The sequence below is a fragment of the Ambystoma mexicanum genome, chromosome 3p, assembly GCF_040938575.1.
Source record: "Ambystoma mexicanum isolate Mex_15411 chromosome 3p, UKY_AmexF1_1, whole genome shotgun sequence".
In the NCBI taxonomy this organism is placed as follows: Eukaryota; Metazoa; Chordata; class Amphibia; order Caudata; family Ambystomatidae; genus Ambystoma; species Ambystoma mexicanum.
The window spans coordinates 1,046,139,908-1,046,156,220 of NC_090925.1; the positions used below are offsets into that span (position 1 = coordinate 1,046,139,908).

The 16,313-nt window shown below is 42.8% G+C and overlaps 1 protein-coding gene and 1 pseudogene across 1 annotated transcript in view; both read left to right on the top strand.

Moving 5' to 3' along the window:
* The window catches only part of LOC138579692 (bactericidal permeability-increasing protein-like), a 462,445-nt gene that overhangs the window by 281,812 nt on the left and 164,320 nt on the right, over positions 1-16,313 (top strand). The window contains exon 8 of the mRNA XM_069649930.1: positions 15,983-16,074. Coding sequence (XP_069506031.1) covers positions 15,983-16,074 — 92 coding nt within the window. The remainder of the gene's footprint in view (positions 1-15,982; positions 16,075-16,313) is intronic.
* LOC138579691 (small ribosomal subunit protein RACK1-like) lies at positions 9,699-10,667 on the top strand (annotated as a pseudogene).

Below are 16,313 nucleotides of genomic sequence, written 5' to 3' on the forward strand. Positions count from 1 at the left end.
TCGCGTGTAGAAACACCCGCAGGCCCCTGAAATACACGGACCCCGCTCCCCCAGGCCCGATCGTGTGTGAAACCACCCACAGGGCCCTGGAATACACGCACCCCGCTCCCCCAGGCCCCATCGCGTGTGATACTTCTTGCGCACCCCTGATATGCACGCACCCAGCCAAAACGCGTGTGAAACTTCTCGCGCACCCCTGATATACACGCACCCAGCCAAAACGCGTGTGAAACTTCTCGCGCACCCCTGATATACACGCACCCAGCCAAAACGCGTGTGAAACTTCTCGCGCACCCCTGATATACACGCACCCAGCCAAAATGCGTGTGAAACTTCTCGCGCACCCCTGATATACACGCACCCAGCCAAAACGCGTGTATGACTTCGCGCGCACCCCTGAAATGCATGCACACGCTCCCCCAGGCACAATCGCTGAGCTGTGTATACGGTAAACGCACATTTTGGCGCACATGTATTGGGACGCTACCGCCTGCTTTCTGTGGCGTACGGGTATGGGCCTGTGCGCGTCTTTGGCCGTGCGCTGTTTTACCCGATTCGATTCCATGATTGCCTGTTGTAGGCGAGCGTCTGGGCGTTCCGCGCACTTGCCTCCTGGACCTCCCCTGTGACGCCCACATTTTCACGAGTTGTTCCCCATTCTGCGTGTGACGCCCCGTGTTACGCCTACTTTTGTTCTGTGCGCCGCTCTATGTGCGAATTCGCTGTGGCTTTAACGCATGGCGTTCGTTGACCTGTGCGCCAGCGTGCACCAGCGTGCGCCACGCACTTTCTCAGCGCACATCCCACATTTCGCGCGTGCCCGTGCTTCCATGAATGGATGTGCGCTGTTTTCTGTGCGATTTTCTGCGATTTTTTCTGTGCCACTGCGAATCGCACGTTTTCGCACGCGTGCGCCGGATTTTCCGCGCACATTATTTCCATGAATCGGCCTGTATGTCTGAGAGGCTCGGCGCGCAGATACGGGCTGAAGGTGAGTGACTAGCAATTCAATGTGCCGCCGCTGAGGTGGAGGCTTCTAAATAACATAAGTAACGTGAAGCACTCCTCTAACACTTAGCTCTTGTAACTTCAAAAGGACATTTAGCATTCCTGGTCCTTTTTAAATAAACTTACTCGATCTTGCTTTCATTATAAATTGTTTCTCTGGTACTCAAACAGTCTCAAGCAGTCTAAAACAGTCTCAGCTTCAAACAATACCAACGGTACTCTGGATCATGTCCCTCATTGCCATCTTCTCTATTTTATTGTCTGTGAAAGTCCTCTAAAACTGGAGCTTGATGGTTTTTCGGCTGCATTTTGAGGTTCTTCTGATGAAAGGCAGTTTAGAACCTTGGCAAGGTTCCAAAACTGCCTACCTCACTCCTGACCCTTCAATTGTCTCTGCCATCTTGCCTTGGGCTAACTTCTACTTTATGAAATGGAAATTGTGAAATAAGAGAAATTTTCTTTTCACAACACTATAGTACTACAAACTCATAATACCTAACACTAGGTAAACTATGAACTATAGTTAATCCAGGAATCCTGACAGAGAACCGCTAGGCACTGCAACAATAACTTATATGTGTGCTGCACCTCATAGTTTTTCCAAGGACCTTGGCATGCTGAACACTGGCTGATGGCAGCAGGAATAGGAGTTTAATTAAATGGAAGGCCAGAGGCTCAGAACTGAGACGTAGTCCTCTGAATTACAGAAATCTATGCATCTAACAGGGCCTACTTCAAGATGGCAGGACTCTCGCTAATGTGGTAAGGGGCTATTCTGCTAATGAAAACCAGTAACAATATCTTTTGCTGCCCATGATTCCACTAAGTACTCGCTAGCCTAGTGCTTTCAGAAATGTGGCAAAACTAGATCCAACTCGAAAATGGCCTGAAATGCTGTGACAAAACACAGAAACACAGACACTAAAAATGACCAATTCTTCATGCTAATAGAATTTCTGCATCTTGTACTTCCCTCCACGTTTAGGGCGTTGTACCTGCATACTTACACTGGGAACATCATCTCTCCCCGGGACTCTGAGGAGGTTGCATCTAAAATACTTGAGATTGCATTCAGATCAACAACATTGACATCCTGATCAATATTGGTAGTGCTAGATGTAGCAGCTCAGTATCAGATTAGTACCTATTTCAGCAAAAAGGTCAAATTCTACGTGTACTTTAGGCTCTTGTTCTCGTGCACACATTTCTAACATATTTTGATTTTCACTACATATACTCTGATCAATTAGTTCATTTTCAGGCTGTCTACTGCCATTTCTCTTTGAGGTTCTAAAACATCTTGTCTCATTCGAATGGCATATAGCCTCTTAACATGGGGCATTTGGGTATGAAGATCTAACTTGTCTCTCCACACATTTCTACACTGCGTCCAGTATTTCCTGGATACAATAGGAAGGCCTGACAGCAACATTTCTCTATAAGGGCACTTGTCGCAAAGCATAGAACCTACAAAACGATCTCCTACTCTACCATGTTGCAATGCCATGGTATGTTGGATATCTACGCCATTGATGATGTCTCCACCCAGGTCTGCATGGCAGCACTTCCATGATGTGTTGTTTGCATGGTGATTTGGTAATGGCGTGGTACAGAATAACTTCTTTGAACATTCTTCCTTGGCTGCACCAAATCAAAAGATACCTTTTGCCCTTGCAAGGCTCAAATCATACAAATATTGTGTCTGCAGTGTCGAAGAGACTGCACTCGTGATGTCACTTGACAGCTGCGAATGCAAGCCCAAGGTCCAAATCACAAAAGCTGCAACTGGGAAACAGGCACAAACTGCACGGTTCTTCTCGCAGTTGTGGCAACGATGGTACCTTGTAGCTACCAATGGTGATGCTTGCTTTGCCATGATGTCATTAGATAGTAGGCACATTGCTCAGTCTGAAGCTGCAGACGCTTTCTCATCACTCATCTGATCTGGATCTGGGAATGCTTGTGCAGGGCTGTCAGGTGCAGTCGTCAAGGAGTCTGCTGAACTGCACCGTCTTGCTTTTCCCAACAATGGAATGACAGGTGGGTCAGAGTATGTGGATAGTGGATGTAGCTTTTATGAAAGTAATTACTTGTGACATGTTTTACTGGCACATCTTTGCAGAACATTGGTTTCCTGCTTTGATTGCTACACCATTCTTATGTGTCTACTGTATTTGCTGGAGCTGTTTCTAAACATGCCGGGGTGCTTGCTCCAAGAGCAAGTCGGCATCTTCTATGTCATTCTAAACTACTAGCACTGCAGTTGAAGATGTTTCACTTGTCTGCTGCTGTATTTGTATTGGTGACTCTGTTTACACATGGCAGTTTGTTCCTAGCTTGGTTTTATATGTGGATAGGCCTTTCCTATTACACACGTATACACAGTGCTGCCACAAACTAGGATCGGGCTAGGAAGCCTGTGAGCAAAATGTTCGAGGGAGAAAAGATCAAAGATTATTTTTCCGAAATAACCTTCAGTCTTTACTCCCCTGAAAATTTCCGACTTGGTTCCCGCACCCACACACATACACCCCCATCCCCACACCACCACACTTACCTTGCAGTGGCACACTTCGCTGTGTGCCACCAACTCGCTGTGTTCCTGCAACGTCTATTCCCTTTCACTTCCGTGATCGGGAACCGGCGCCGCAGGGCCCTTTCCTTTCCTTTTTTTTTTTTCTTGCTTTTTGGTATTGGTTGCAGGGGACACCCCCACAGCCCCCGCTCACAATATAATGAACACGGATGGGTGGACACCCCCACAGCCCTTAACATCGAATGGGGGATTTGGCTGACAGCATAGCTTTTTCAATAATCTACCTATCATATAGGGATTGTCCCCTTTTATGGCTAATAACATTCATGCTTATAGACAACAAAATATATACTGAGCCAGACACAAACAAGTGCAAAAGAAGATGCCCTGAAATGACAGGGTATAACTAGGGGCACACACAAAGAACTAACTAGTTCAATATTTTAATTAAACAGAGTAGGTCATAAACAAACATTCGAAGCAAATACTTTGCAATTGGTCAATACTTAATGAATGAAATGTTCATGTATATATTATTTGGTGAAATTAAAAGACTCTTGAAAAAAAGATCGACACTTACCTGGAAGTGACACATATGCTTGATTATTCATTAAGTATTGAACAATTGAAAAGTATTTGCTTCGAATGTTTGTTTATGACCTACTCTGTTTAATTAAAATACTGAACTAGTTAGTTCTTTGTGTGTGCCCCTAGTTATACCCTGTCATTTCAGGGCATCTTCTTTTGCACATTTTCTACGGTCTGGTAGCACAGACTCACTAGGGAGCACCTGGAATTTGATAAGGCTCTTAGGATATTTGTTTAAGTTGTTTTCAATTTTTAGTCAAACTTTAAGGAGTGCACCCCTACCCTTAGCTTTGTCCAGACACAAACAAGGCCAAAACAGGTCTGTATCCTTACCTCCTCTTTCTTTGTATGTTCCCATACTTACTTTGTCTTTTATTTTGGAAGGCTGTGAGAATGGCTAGGATCTGCGCTGCAGGAAATATGGTCTGCACAACAGATTATATGGTTTTCAGTGATATCAGTCTCCCCTTGCCTCGAACTCAGAGAAGGAGCAAATTGACAAAAATGCAATCATTGCTAAATGCACATTTTAAATGGATGTTCATTTTGTAAATTCAATATGCATGTATTATAGTTTCTCCTTAGGGAATATCAATTGAAATAGAGGAGCTGTAAGACCTTTTGTTTAAAATGGTACAGTCAATATGTGCAGGGTTACTTACACTTTGCATTTCCCAGTTATTCAAATGACAGTGTATTATGCATGTTTGAGCATTGGGGCATGTAACATGGGATGCACCTGCATAGTTTTGCAGTGTATTTACAAAGACGTAACTTCACACCTGTCTGTGTGGTATAAGCATATGATAAATTACGCATGTAATTGTTTACTCTATTAATTTAGAGATGTGCTTGTTTGTACCCTCCTAAGCATATATATAACAATATCATGTTAAATAGTCCCCTCAATGAAGCCAAAGGAATTCCTTTGTTTCTGGAAAGTTGAATAAAAATGTTATATAGCACCTCCAATGTATGGTTCCACGAACGTGGTTCCAAGAGCTATACAATTGTCATGTTTGTTTGCAAGGGTCATGGCTGTCTGTCTAGATATACATGCCCAATGTGGCTGGCTGATTTGTACATGTTTGGTCTTGCTTGTACATGTTTGAAAAGCCAATTTCAAAATTGTTTTGCACATTGCACTTTGTGCTGTCAATTTGTATTTTTAGTGTTATATGTGACAGTGTCTTGTACACACTTGAATGAAAATGTGCTCTGGTCTTGTGTCCCTACACACGTAAAGGAACATTTTAAAGTTAGAACACACGTTTTTCTAATCTGTGCCTCTATACTGAGAGACCACAGGTATGTCAAACAGATCAGGATTCATGCCAGCCCTGCTCGCTAAATTGTCAACATGCAGATGCATGAATCCTGGAAAGATGTGTCTAGATGCCCATGCAACCTTTTTGCAACAGAAAAGCACATACCTGCCTTTATCAATCATCATGGTATGGTCCCTTATTGAATTGCCAATCCTAGACTCCCTTCTCAGGTACTTCAATATAAATGCACATCAACAAATGCACTTGCTTTCAATACTATCAGGGTGTGACACATCTCTAGGAATTACAAATAGTGCCTTGCTAGCAACACATTAACCTAGGAGCTTCTAGGAGCTATGTTCTCCACATATCACACCCGTTATTTTGCCTCTCCTTTATGTAACTTCTCTTTGTGCATATTGCATGTAGCATGTAGCGCATTCTGCTTCGGTACAGTCCTCACCCAAGGGTGTGTCTTTTGCAATTGCTTGCTTTGGGTGAGTATGCATAGACCGCCTTATACTATTTGTAGGAGTCTACTTTGTTAGAGAATTTAAGTGCTGTCTGTGGCTAGTTCTCAACTGCCTGATTTATTGTAATAAGCATTTTTAGTATTTGTTTGCCTTATGCTGTGTGCATGGTGGCAAATGTCTAGTTAACAGGCTGTATGTAGTTCATTTTTCTCTATGGGGTCTATTAGGTCATTTTAGCATGCTCAGTAGTATATACTTTTTAGGTGGAATTGTAGAGTTGCTTCTAAATAGGGCACATCTTTAAGATGCCCACTTGCACTGCATCTTTGAATGCAGACTTGTACTGTGCATGAAAAATATTTGCACATGAATATCTGCTCAGCATTGCTTTGCTCTGCATTGTCACGTCATGCTATGCTTCATAATTTGATACATTTGATATGGCTGTGCTATGTGCAGGAGTTTACAGTCAAGAGTCTTGCTTGCTTGGGTGTAACTTTTCTGTATTTAAAGGCTTTTGCTTAAAGCGCTGTTCTGCTCATGCAAATTGCCATTTTTAATGTACTAAGCAGTACTGTGCAGTGTTGGCCCATTTTAACACTATAGGGTGTATGTGCTAGACTCAATGCAAGAATGTTCTAGATTGTACCCATAACCGTGTCTTGGGAAGACAGCTCAGGGGCAAAATGCTCACCTTGTAAGCCAGACGATGATTCACGGGCCTTCGCTTAGAAACCTGTGGGTATTTAGCACGTTATTTGTATATTTATATATGATTAATTTTATTGCTCTTTTTGTTGCTAATGATTGTAAATATATATTTGTATGTAGTCTTGTAAAACTTCTTTATGGACTAAAATACAACTAAAAATAAATAAATAAATAAAACACGTTATAAATAACCAATTACAATTATAACCTGGGTTCCAGCTCTAGGGTCTAGATTCAAGGTCTATGGCTCAGACCATAGTTTCAGTTTGAGGGTGCAGGATAAGAGCCTTACATTATCATTAGAATAGCATGTCTGAGATTACATGTTTTGCAACAAATTTCAATCAACAGTGCCCTGGGTTGTGTATTTGACAAACTAAGTGTCTGCTTGCATTCTGTGTTTCTCAGCTACCTACACTCAAACTCGCAATTGCCTGAGCTATGTGGTGATGGGGGGAGCGGAGGGTAAAGCCAGCACTTGAAAAAAAAACAGGGTGTCCTCTCACCGTGTTCCATGATAATGAATGGTTTTTGCTTTGGATGAATTTAGCTGTGTCCACCGACCTTGTCTCCTGATCCTTTCTTGTATTTATGCCTGCAGAGAATAGTTTGGTCGGCAGCTTTTTGTGACCTTGCCTCTAGAATGTGTCTCTCAACTTCAGAGGCGCGTTCATGCTACTGTTGCCTTGGCCTGTCCCTTTTCACTATGCATCCTACAGATGGATCTCTGTGTTTTAAAAAACATATTAGTTTTCTCAATGTTTATCAGCTGTCATGCATTTTAGCTTTATTTTAAAAAGTGCTAATTTCTCTTGTTAGCGAACAACCCTAATTAGATGACTTATCAATGCTGCAGTTCCTCGCTGTTTAATTCAAGTGATTGGGCCTGGTGCTTACAAATAACACACATTGTGGAGGCCTACTTTATAGGCTTCAATACTAAATCTGTTCTCATGGTATGACTCATGTGCCTTCTCAGCACCTGTCTAAACATCATTTAAAGTGTGCTGCACATGTTTAAGAAAGCTCTAAAATTCCATTTTTTTATGGAAGCTGAGCTTCTTGATTTTTAAAGGTGTTTTTTGACAGACCTACCAGTGAAGTTTGCAGCGAGTTATGTTATTTGAACTTTTACAGTGCACGATCACCAGAGGTATCTTGGCGCTAAGGCAGAGAGAAAGAGGACCACAAACTATCTGCCACCGCTTGTTTGAATAAAAGATTCTTTAGGGACCTTATAAAGGCCCAGTGATTTGATAAGGCCTTAACCGATAGCGGAAGATCTTTCCACATTCAGGCAGCGGCCACCGGAAAAGCCTGACCTCCAATATAGCCCGCCGATACCGAGCGCAACGAGCGGGAGGGCAGTAGTGAACAAACTTGGACTGAAGGTATTCTGCCCCCAATCCATAGAGCGCCTGATGCACAATACAGAGTGTCTTAAACTCAATTCAGGGAGCCAGTGCCTGCATCATTACTAATGTAGCACTGGACCTTATTGTCTTCAAAGCGCAGAAGTACAAGTGATTGCACTTTCCAACAGAGGGGTACTAATTTCATCAACCATGATTGGTGAAATTCTGAGTTACCCCAACAAGTTTCAAAACTGCTGCTTGCACACAGATATGGAGCATGGCTCTAACACGCTAGGCTTGATTGCAAGTGCATGCAGGGGCATGTTACAAAGGATGGCCCACACCCTACTGATATACATTAAAAGGAGAGCACCTTTTATTCTAAGAGTATATAGGGGAGTCTTATATTTAATTACAGCTGCTTGCGTTAAAAGGAGAGTTGCTTGTATTCTTTCACTCGCATGTGCACATGTTGCATGTCTAAGGGCAGTTGAATATGTGGTTACTGCTACTTGCATGGGAGCTTAAGCCAAAAGCACACACATCATGTTTCTCCTTTATTTAGTTACACTTGCTTTAAATGCTACATCACTATGCACTGCACACTATTATTGCATGTGTAATGTGTTACCCCGAGCTACGAGAGGAAGATGCTTTCTAAGCTAGCCTATTACTTCTTACAGGGGAGGTTTTAATCTTGCCTCAGTCTGATTCAGAAGAGGCACTTTCTTGTTTACGGCTTCAGTGTCCACCTGTGTAGTGTGTTGTATTGATATTTAAGGGGAAAGTTCTCTCGCATCTATTGAGACAGTTAATTCTCTAACAGGGTGAAACCTCAGCATTTTGTTCTATAGGTCCACGTACCTTGAATTAATTCCCCATGGTTTGCATTGTCCAGAGGAAAATGCACACCATTTGGAAACCAAAGTATATATCATTCTCTGGACAGTCACAGTACTGGCTCAGAGTTAGGCATGGAAGTAAACTCTGCTTGCTGTGATCTGCGAACCAAACATCTAAAGGTACCTTTCATTTTCACGGAGGGCATCTTTATATATGCATAAAGAATTTCTGTAGGTAACTAAATCTGTATTCTCGGCTGTTGTGCCTTAATGATAAAGTCCTGCTTGGCCCTGTACATGTTATGTGCACACAACAAGGCATTTACCTGGGCAGCACATAATAAAGATACGTACCTGTCATCTGGAAGTGATGATCAGGTCCCACTACCAGTTATAGGGCCTGATTCACAGAAGTGTTTTATAATGGCACAATCCCATTGGAAAATGTTCTGTGAAGCAGGCCCATAATGTCATAAACTCCTTCCGTCGCACCATCAGAAGTCATGCCTGCATCTGTGCACTTTACTGAAGCACTCATGTTGTACAGGTTAAACAGGTGTTTATTCCTGTACACTGATTTAAAGGTGCTAGGGTCTCTTTCTCTCACAGCACACCTATGTGTTACATGATGTTTATGTTACTGGAGATTTATTGTCCTACTGTGCTTTTCCCTAGCAGAGATAAGTAACCTCTCTTTTGTCTCCTTACCTTCTAAATGTATTTTTAACGATGTGAAAGGCCCTCCTAAAAATGTCAAACCATTGCACTCTTCCCCTGAACAATGAAAAAGACGTAATAACAAACCCCAGCTCTGCTCACCCACTCTTGCTTGGCACGGCAAGGTACAGTTATCTGCTGTGACTTAATGAGAAGTCAGGGAGAAGGATGGAGTTCCATCCTCCGTGCGCACTGCTCCCCCTGACCTGTTACCGCCATGTCTGAACAGATGACCCTTTGGGGCACCCTCAAGGGCCACAATGGATGGGTGACGCAGATTGCCACCATCCCACAGTTCCCCGATATGATCCTGAGCTCCAGCCGCGACAAGAGTGTCATTATGTGGAAGCTGGCCTGAGATGAAACTAACTATTGCATTCTGCAGCGGGCCCTGTGGGGGCACTCGCACTTTGTGAGTGATGTGGTCATTTCTTCAGATGGACAGTTTGCTCTCTCCGAGTCCTGGGATGGCACCCTGAGGCTGTGGGATCTTACCATAGGCACCACCACCCACCGGTTCGTGGGCCACAGTAAAGATGTTTTGAGTGTTGCGTTCTCGGCTGATAATCACCAGATTGTGTCTGTCTCTCACGACAAAATGTTCAAGCTGTGGAACTCCCCAGGAGTCTGCAAGTACACAGTGCAGGAAGAGTCTCACTCGAAGTGGGTTGCCTACGTTGGCTTATCGCCGAACAGCAGTAACCCCATCATTGTATCCTGTGGCTGGGACAAGATGGTGAAGGTGTGGAACTTGGCCAACTGCCAACCACAGTGGCCACACTGGCTTCTTGAACATGGTCACAGTATCTCCTGATGGCTCACTCTGTGCTTCTGCTGGCAAGGACGCACCGGCTATTCTGTGGGATCTTAATGAGGATAAACACCTGTACCTGCTGGACAGTGGGACACCATCAATGCACTATGCTTCAGTCCTAACCACTACTGGTTGTGTGCAGCTACTGGCCTCAGCATCACAATTTGGGATTTAGAAGGCAAGATTATTGTTGATGAGCTGAAGCAAGAAGTGATTAGCAATAGCAGCAAAGCTGAGCCTCCTCATTGCACCTCATTAGCCTGGTCTGCTGATGGGCAGACTTTGTTTGCTGGATACACAGATAACCTGATCAGTGTGTGGCAAGTCACCATCGGTACCCGATAAATGTGGAGAATAACTGACAGCATTATTTCTATCAGAAAATAAAAGATAAAAATGAAAAAAAAAAGAAAACTAAATAAAAAAGAGAAGTCAGGGAGAGGCCTCAAGTCCCATCTGGGTCACCAAATTGTCCCAAGACCCATGTAGGGATCCCCCCAACCAGCTTAAGCTCTGAACTCAACTGGAGTGTAAGTTCTAGCGCTCTGGTTTGTGACAGTGAAGGTATCAGATACTGATTTAAAACTTAGAGAATGTCTTCTCTTGTCGTGGTACTGTACTGATTGTGCTCTCACTGCAATTAGAATGTATTGACGTGGGTTTAGAAGTGTATCCCCTCCCCACCTCATTTGTCATAGTTACAGTGCTATTAACAAACCTTTCAGTTTATGACAGCGCTCTCTTAACAACCTACCAACAACCTACCTATGTAACCACAAGCTCTGCAACTTGTCGATGATGTTGCACCCACTGCACACAACAGTTGATGGTGGAGGGACAGAAATGGAGAGAGACACAATATGCATTGCGTAACACAGTCTTATCTAGTCATATAGCATCTCGCTGTACCAACGTCATTGCAAAAAGGAATGGTTTATTTATACTTCTAAACATCCCTCATACAATCTCTCCACAAAAAACACAATATTCGAACTCTCAAGTTCACATAGAATTAAAACACCTTTGTATGGCGAATAACAAGTCTCTTTTAAGTAATAGGAACAATTCACAACCATCGGCCCTATTCACATAGCCCTTTCCAACCCCACATGGGGTTTAAATCGCAATCTTTTTTGACAAAGACACAATGCCTGTCCAAACTTAAAACACGCTGCTACTAAATCAATATCATATGGAAACTTTAATAACCTACACTATGGTATTAAAAACGAATCAACACACTGAGCACAAACATAGCTAAAAAAATCAGTCATTGCAAAAGTATGTATCTTCATATACATTGTAACGCACAATTCACTGCATCAAAGAATCAAGAAGAAAAGACCAATATTTATGTATTAGAAAAGACCAAATGATGAGCATCATTATTCAATTCAAGCAGACCCACAGCAGTTAAGGATGTATGTTAAAACATGCAACCACTGCTCTCTCCCTCTGACAGGATCTCAGAACAACGTCATCTCAGTAAGTCAGCCAGCTAGCCGCTAAGGGGGCTTAGGCTACCCTGGTACCGTCAACATTAGATGCCATCTGGTAGGCGGACCCCTGCTTCTAATTCTAAACTGAGTAACATGGACGTTAGTTTCTACCCCCGCATATGTGACGTAGGTAAAATGTCGTTAATTGATTAGTTCTTAGCTTTGCAAAGTGCTCTAAAAGTGTCAGTTTCAGAATGTGGAAACATTATCAGTTCCTTCGCAAGTCGCTCGAGAAGCATCTTGCTCTGAAGTGTCGGGCCTTTTTATCCGTGTAGGACCTAAGTCAAGGCCTCTTGCGTGTTAATCTGTGCTCTGGCTCTTCTCGGCAGTCTGCTGTTAATATGGAGAAAACATTGATTCTGAAAGCATGGCCTGCCAGTGCAGTGATTTAAACATATGTGCTTCTTGCACGGACCTGCTTGTATCTACATTTGTGAACATGTCTGCATGCATGCATGTATAAATGAACAAGCTTTTATTTAAAGCTGCTAAGTGCTTTGCTGTAATAAATAGTCACATTTAAAAATACACTTCTTGCTAAGTGGCTGCTTTGCAAGTTGAGGCTAATACGGGCCTCTAGCACTTTGAGTATCCTCTGCTGTAAGAAGCACTACGTTGCTTTTACTGAATATGTCATAGTGCACTGCCCTTTAAGCCTATATCACATTACTTGCCTGCTTGGTTCAAAGCCCTACATTCTGCTAGGCTTTTTCAGGCCAATGCTAGTTCACTTATATAAGGCGAATGTTGCCATGAAATGGTATCTCATGTGCTGCTATTCCGCAGGGGCACAATGGGCGAAACCCCATGTCAAGAGTTTAATTGATGAGAGCAGCTGGAATTCCTAAATTGATCAAAATGTGCCACATTTTCTTTCTTGACGCAAGGTCATATGCAGTGCTTTGGTCGGCAAATTCAATACACTGCTTTCCTAATCGACCAAAAAACACTTTCAACCATTGCTGAGTGATGGGTGAGGCATTGCTCTACGGTGCTTTTGCTTTCAGAAGCCCTGCTATGATAGAGAAATGTTGTTTTTCTTAAATGCCCTATCCTACAGTTTTGCCTGAATACCTTTGCTTAATACCTTGGCATAAGATTCTAGCAAAGAGATTGGGCTGTAACATTCTGGATTTGCTCTCTCGCCCTTGTTTAAGCTTGGAACTATCAGCTGTTTTCCAAAACTCAGATACTTCCAGATTCAGTTCAATACTTTCTGAATCACTAGCCTCATGACTTGCATCATGAGTACCACCATCCCCACATCACCCCATTCCTCCCCCAGAGGTCCCCAATTCACAGCCTGGCTCTGTCTGATAGTTACATCTGTCCCACTGTAAAGGGGAGCCAAACAATCATGCCATGGCTTTGCCATCGTGCCAGTCGATAGATAAAAACAAAGTAGGGTGCTCTTAGCTACTTTTACCCCAAAACATCATTGATCCTTTGATGCAACTGCCGTGATGAGTGTGCTAAAATTCCTTGATTACTGTCTCTCTTTTTATTTTTGATACAAAGCAGCTCTGCAGACACTTCCGGTGAGGTACTTGTAGGCTCCTTTATTCCTTTACATTAAGTTACATGAAGTTGTATTTAGTTGCTGAAAGGTACCCTTTGGCCCCCACCACCCAGGCGTACATCTCTCCAACTTCCTGGGCTGGAACCTCTGCACACAAACATTCCAACACTCAAGGATCAACATTCTCATCTCACTGCATTCTTTTTGACCTACGCAAACCATTTATCCATCAAAGCACTACACAACAATGTTCAATATGGCTCTTATATTTTTCCATGGTAATTCTTATCCTATGGACAGAATACTTGACTTAGAGAATATTATTTTGAGAAGTAATGCCATTCACTTTACTGGACTTCTGACCTAGAATAAATTCAATTAAGTGATCTCAGCTGAATCAGCATGCTAGGAAAGCCAGGAAAGTGGGACCACCATTTCTCCAGCCTCTCGGTGGACCCTCGTTATTTCAAGTGGTGTCCCATCCTGGATTTCCTTTCCACATGCTTTCTGTCACTGCAGTGTTGTAGATCTTGCAGCTCTGAGACACTGTTAACAGATAAGCAAGGGCTTCCTTTACTATTGTGGCTGCTTAAGAACACCTGCTTTCTAGGCCCTGTTAAATGGGGCCATTTAACCAAGAGGCCATTTTCAAACCATTGTGTTGTTTGAGCACCTTGAGTTCCGCATCCACCTGCGGTAGTGGTGAGAGTCTCATCTGGGCAGAAGTACATATGCCACAATGTTGCTGACAGATACTAGAAATGTTATCTCTGGTGACATGGTGTGGTACTTCTCGTGTAGGGAAAGCAAATTGACCCTTTGGTACACACAAGAGGGGTGTCATGTTTACCAGCAGCAGGTTTTCTCAGTGTGGCTGAACATTCAACCTTATCATCACCATTGCCCACATAGTGACAGAGCAATCATATATATTGAGATTGGCAGGTTGGTCTGCGGTCCTCATTTCCTCCTTTGCCTGTATCTTCCAGCTCTCAAACTCTGTTTAATAGTCCTGATAGCACTTACTTTTCAGAATTACATTCACCTGCTGTCTTATCACTATCGGGGAGCTACTAAGAAGCCATGGCTGGTGTTGAACTGGGGAACCCGGCTATGCCCCATGTACCTTCTCCAGGCCATACGTCATGGAGACGTTGATGACACTCAGCCCCCAGGGTCACTTCAGTCTGCTCACCCAGCCTCCACCATGGGCCTTTTACTGACAATTCATTCGTCTGCCCTATCCACACTTCCTCATTTCCTTCCTGTAATCCCAATAACTCAGAAAGCCAGACTGTTGTTATAAAATAAAGGTAGGTGCAAAGACATTTCCTCCCAAAATCATGGATACACTAGATTTCTAGGGAATAATATCTCAAACCTCTTAGTCAAACACGCTCATCACTATTCAATATGGAAGGGGACATTGCCACCAAACGTTCAAAATGGGAACACAATGTAGGTAAAGACACATTGGAAAGAGAAATGTATAGAAAATAAGTGCATTCAAAAATGCATGATTGTTATAGTAATTGCAACTGTAAAAAATGTCTTCCACTGTCCACATTGCTAACACAAAAAGCACCCAAAACATACAAGTAAGAGTTAACAAAAATCTCACAGTGGCTGGTCCTGTGATGGGTCATTCACACACTGCACAACACAACGCAATGCATGTACCTTTTTTGGGGTAGAAGAACACACCTTACTGGGTTCATTCAATTATAAATGGTTAGGTGTTATGTTATTGGTTTCTTGGGAGAGCCGGTTTCCTCTACTTCACATAGAGGATGCACTTAACATTTAGCTGGGACAGATCTCCTTCAGGGCAACTTGCTAATTAGACAATCATGACACATACATTCAAAGCAGAAATTACTCTCCTACCTCACACAAAGGAGTTATTTGGATGTTGTCATTAGTCACTGGTACTCACTAGACGCTTCGAGATACACAGGTTACTCACAGGTTATGTGACCATATAAACCCATTGCTATTGCCGGTGACACAGGTTCCAACACAGCAATCCTGTGTCCCTCAGGAACAAGGCACTACTCCAGGGACAAGTTAACGGTGTATCTATTCACTAATATTCATGCAACCATCTCCCCTGGTTCAGCTTGTGTCAGGACCACACTGAAAGATAATACTGAAGAACACGGAATTGGGTCAATGTTAAAACCGCACAAAACCAGCCACCACAAAATATGAAAATGTGTCCAAAGGACTGTGAAAGGGATGTATCCCTACAGTGACAATGATGCAGACACAATGGGCAGGCACATTCCGCAACAGGAGTGGGTTCCAACAGACAGCATGTACATTTTGTTTTTAAGAAAATAATCCATATATCTTGTAAAGACGTCTAGAAATGTGACCTTTAAGGACATCTCACCCGTTCATCTGATGTACTAGGTATTTGAGAAATTGATGTTTCTGATCCTTAATACCATATCCTTAGTTATGGTAAAACTGTTTGCTTACCAGTTAAATATGTAAAACTGTATGTGCTCACCTGGTAGACTAAGGCTAGCAACTAGCCTAGTGCTTCCATTGCCAATGGGAGTAATGGATAAAAGGAGATAAGGTGATCATGACCCAGTTCTGCCCATGTATTGCTATATTTCATTGCTCTCTTTTTTAACCCTGCAGCTCATGCTCGGATTGGTGCATTGGCTGACGTCGACTACAGTCTCTTGATGCCCCCGCAAGTGACTACAGAGCACATTGACCTAGACTTGAAGGTAATATTAAAACTGGACATATATTTAATCTGCATTGCCATGCCTAATGGTTTGATAAAGTTCAGGTTTTAACATGATGGACAGAAAGCAAACATCTATAACTACTCACATTATTTAACATGCAGAAAGCTAAACAGCGGCTAGTACTGTAAACTAAGAAGTGGTTCTTTGGATATTTTCACAACCAGAACATATTAAATGTGACTTAACCTGGCATTAATCATGTAATTACAATGAAC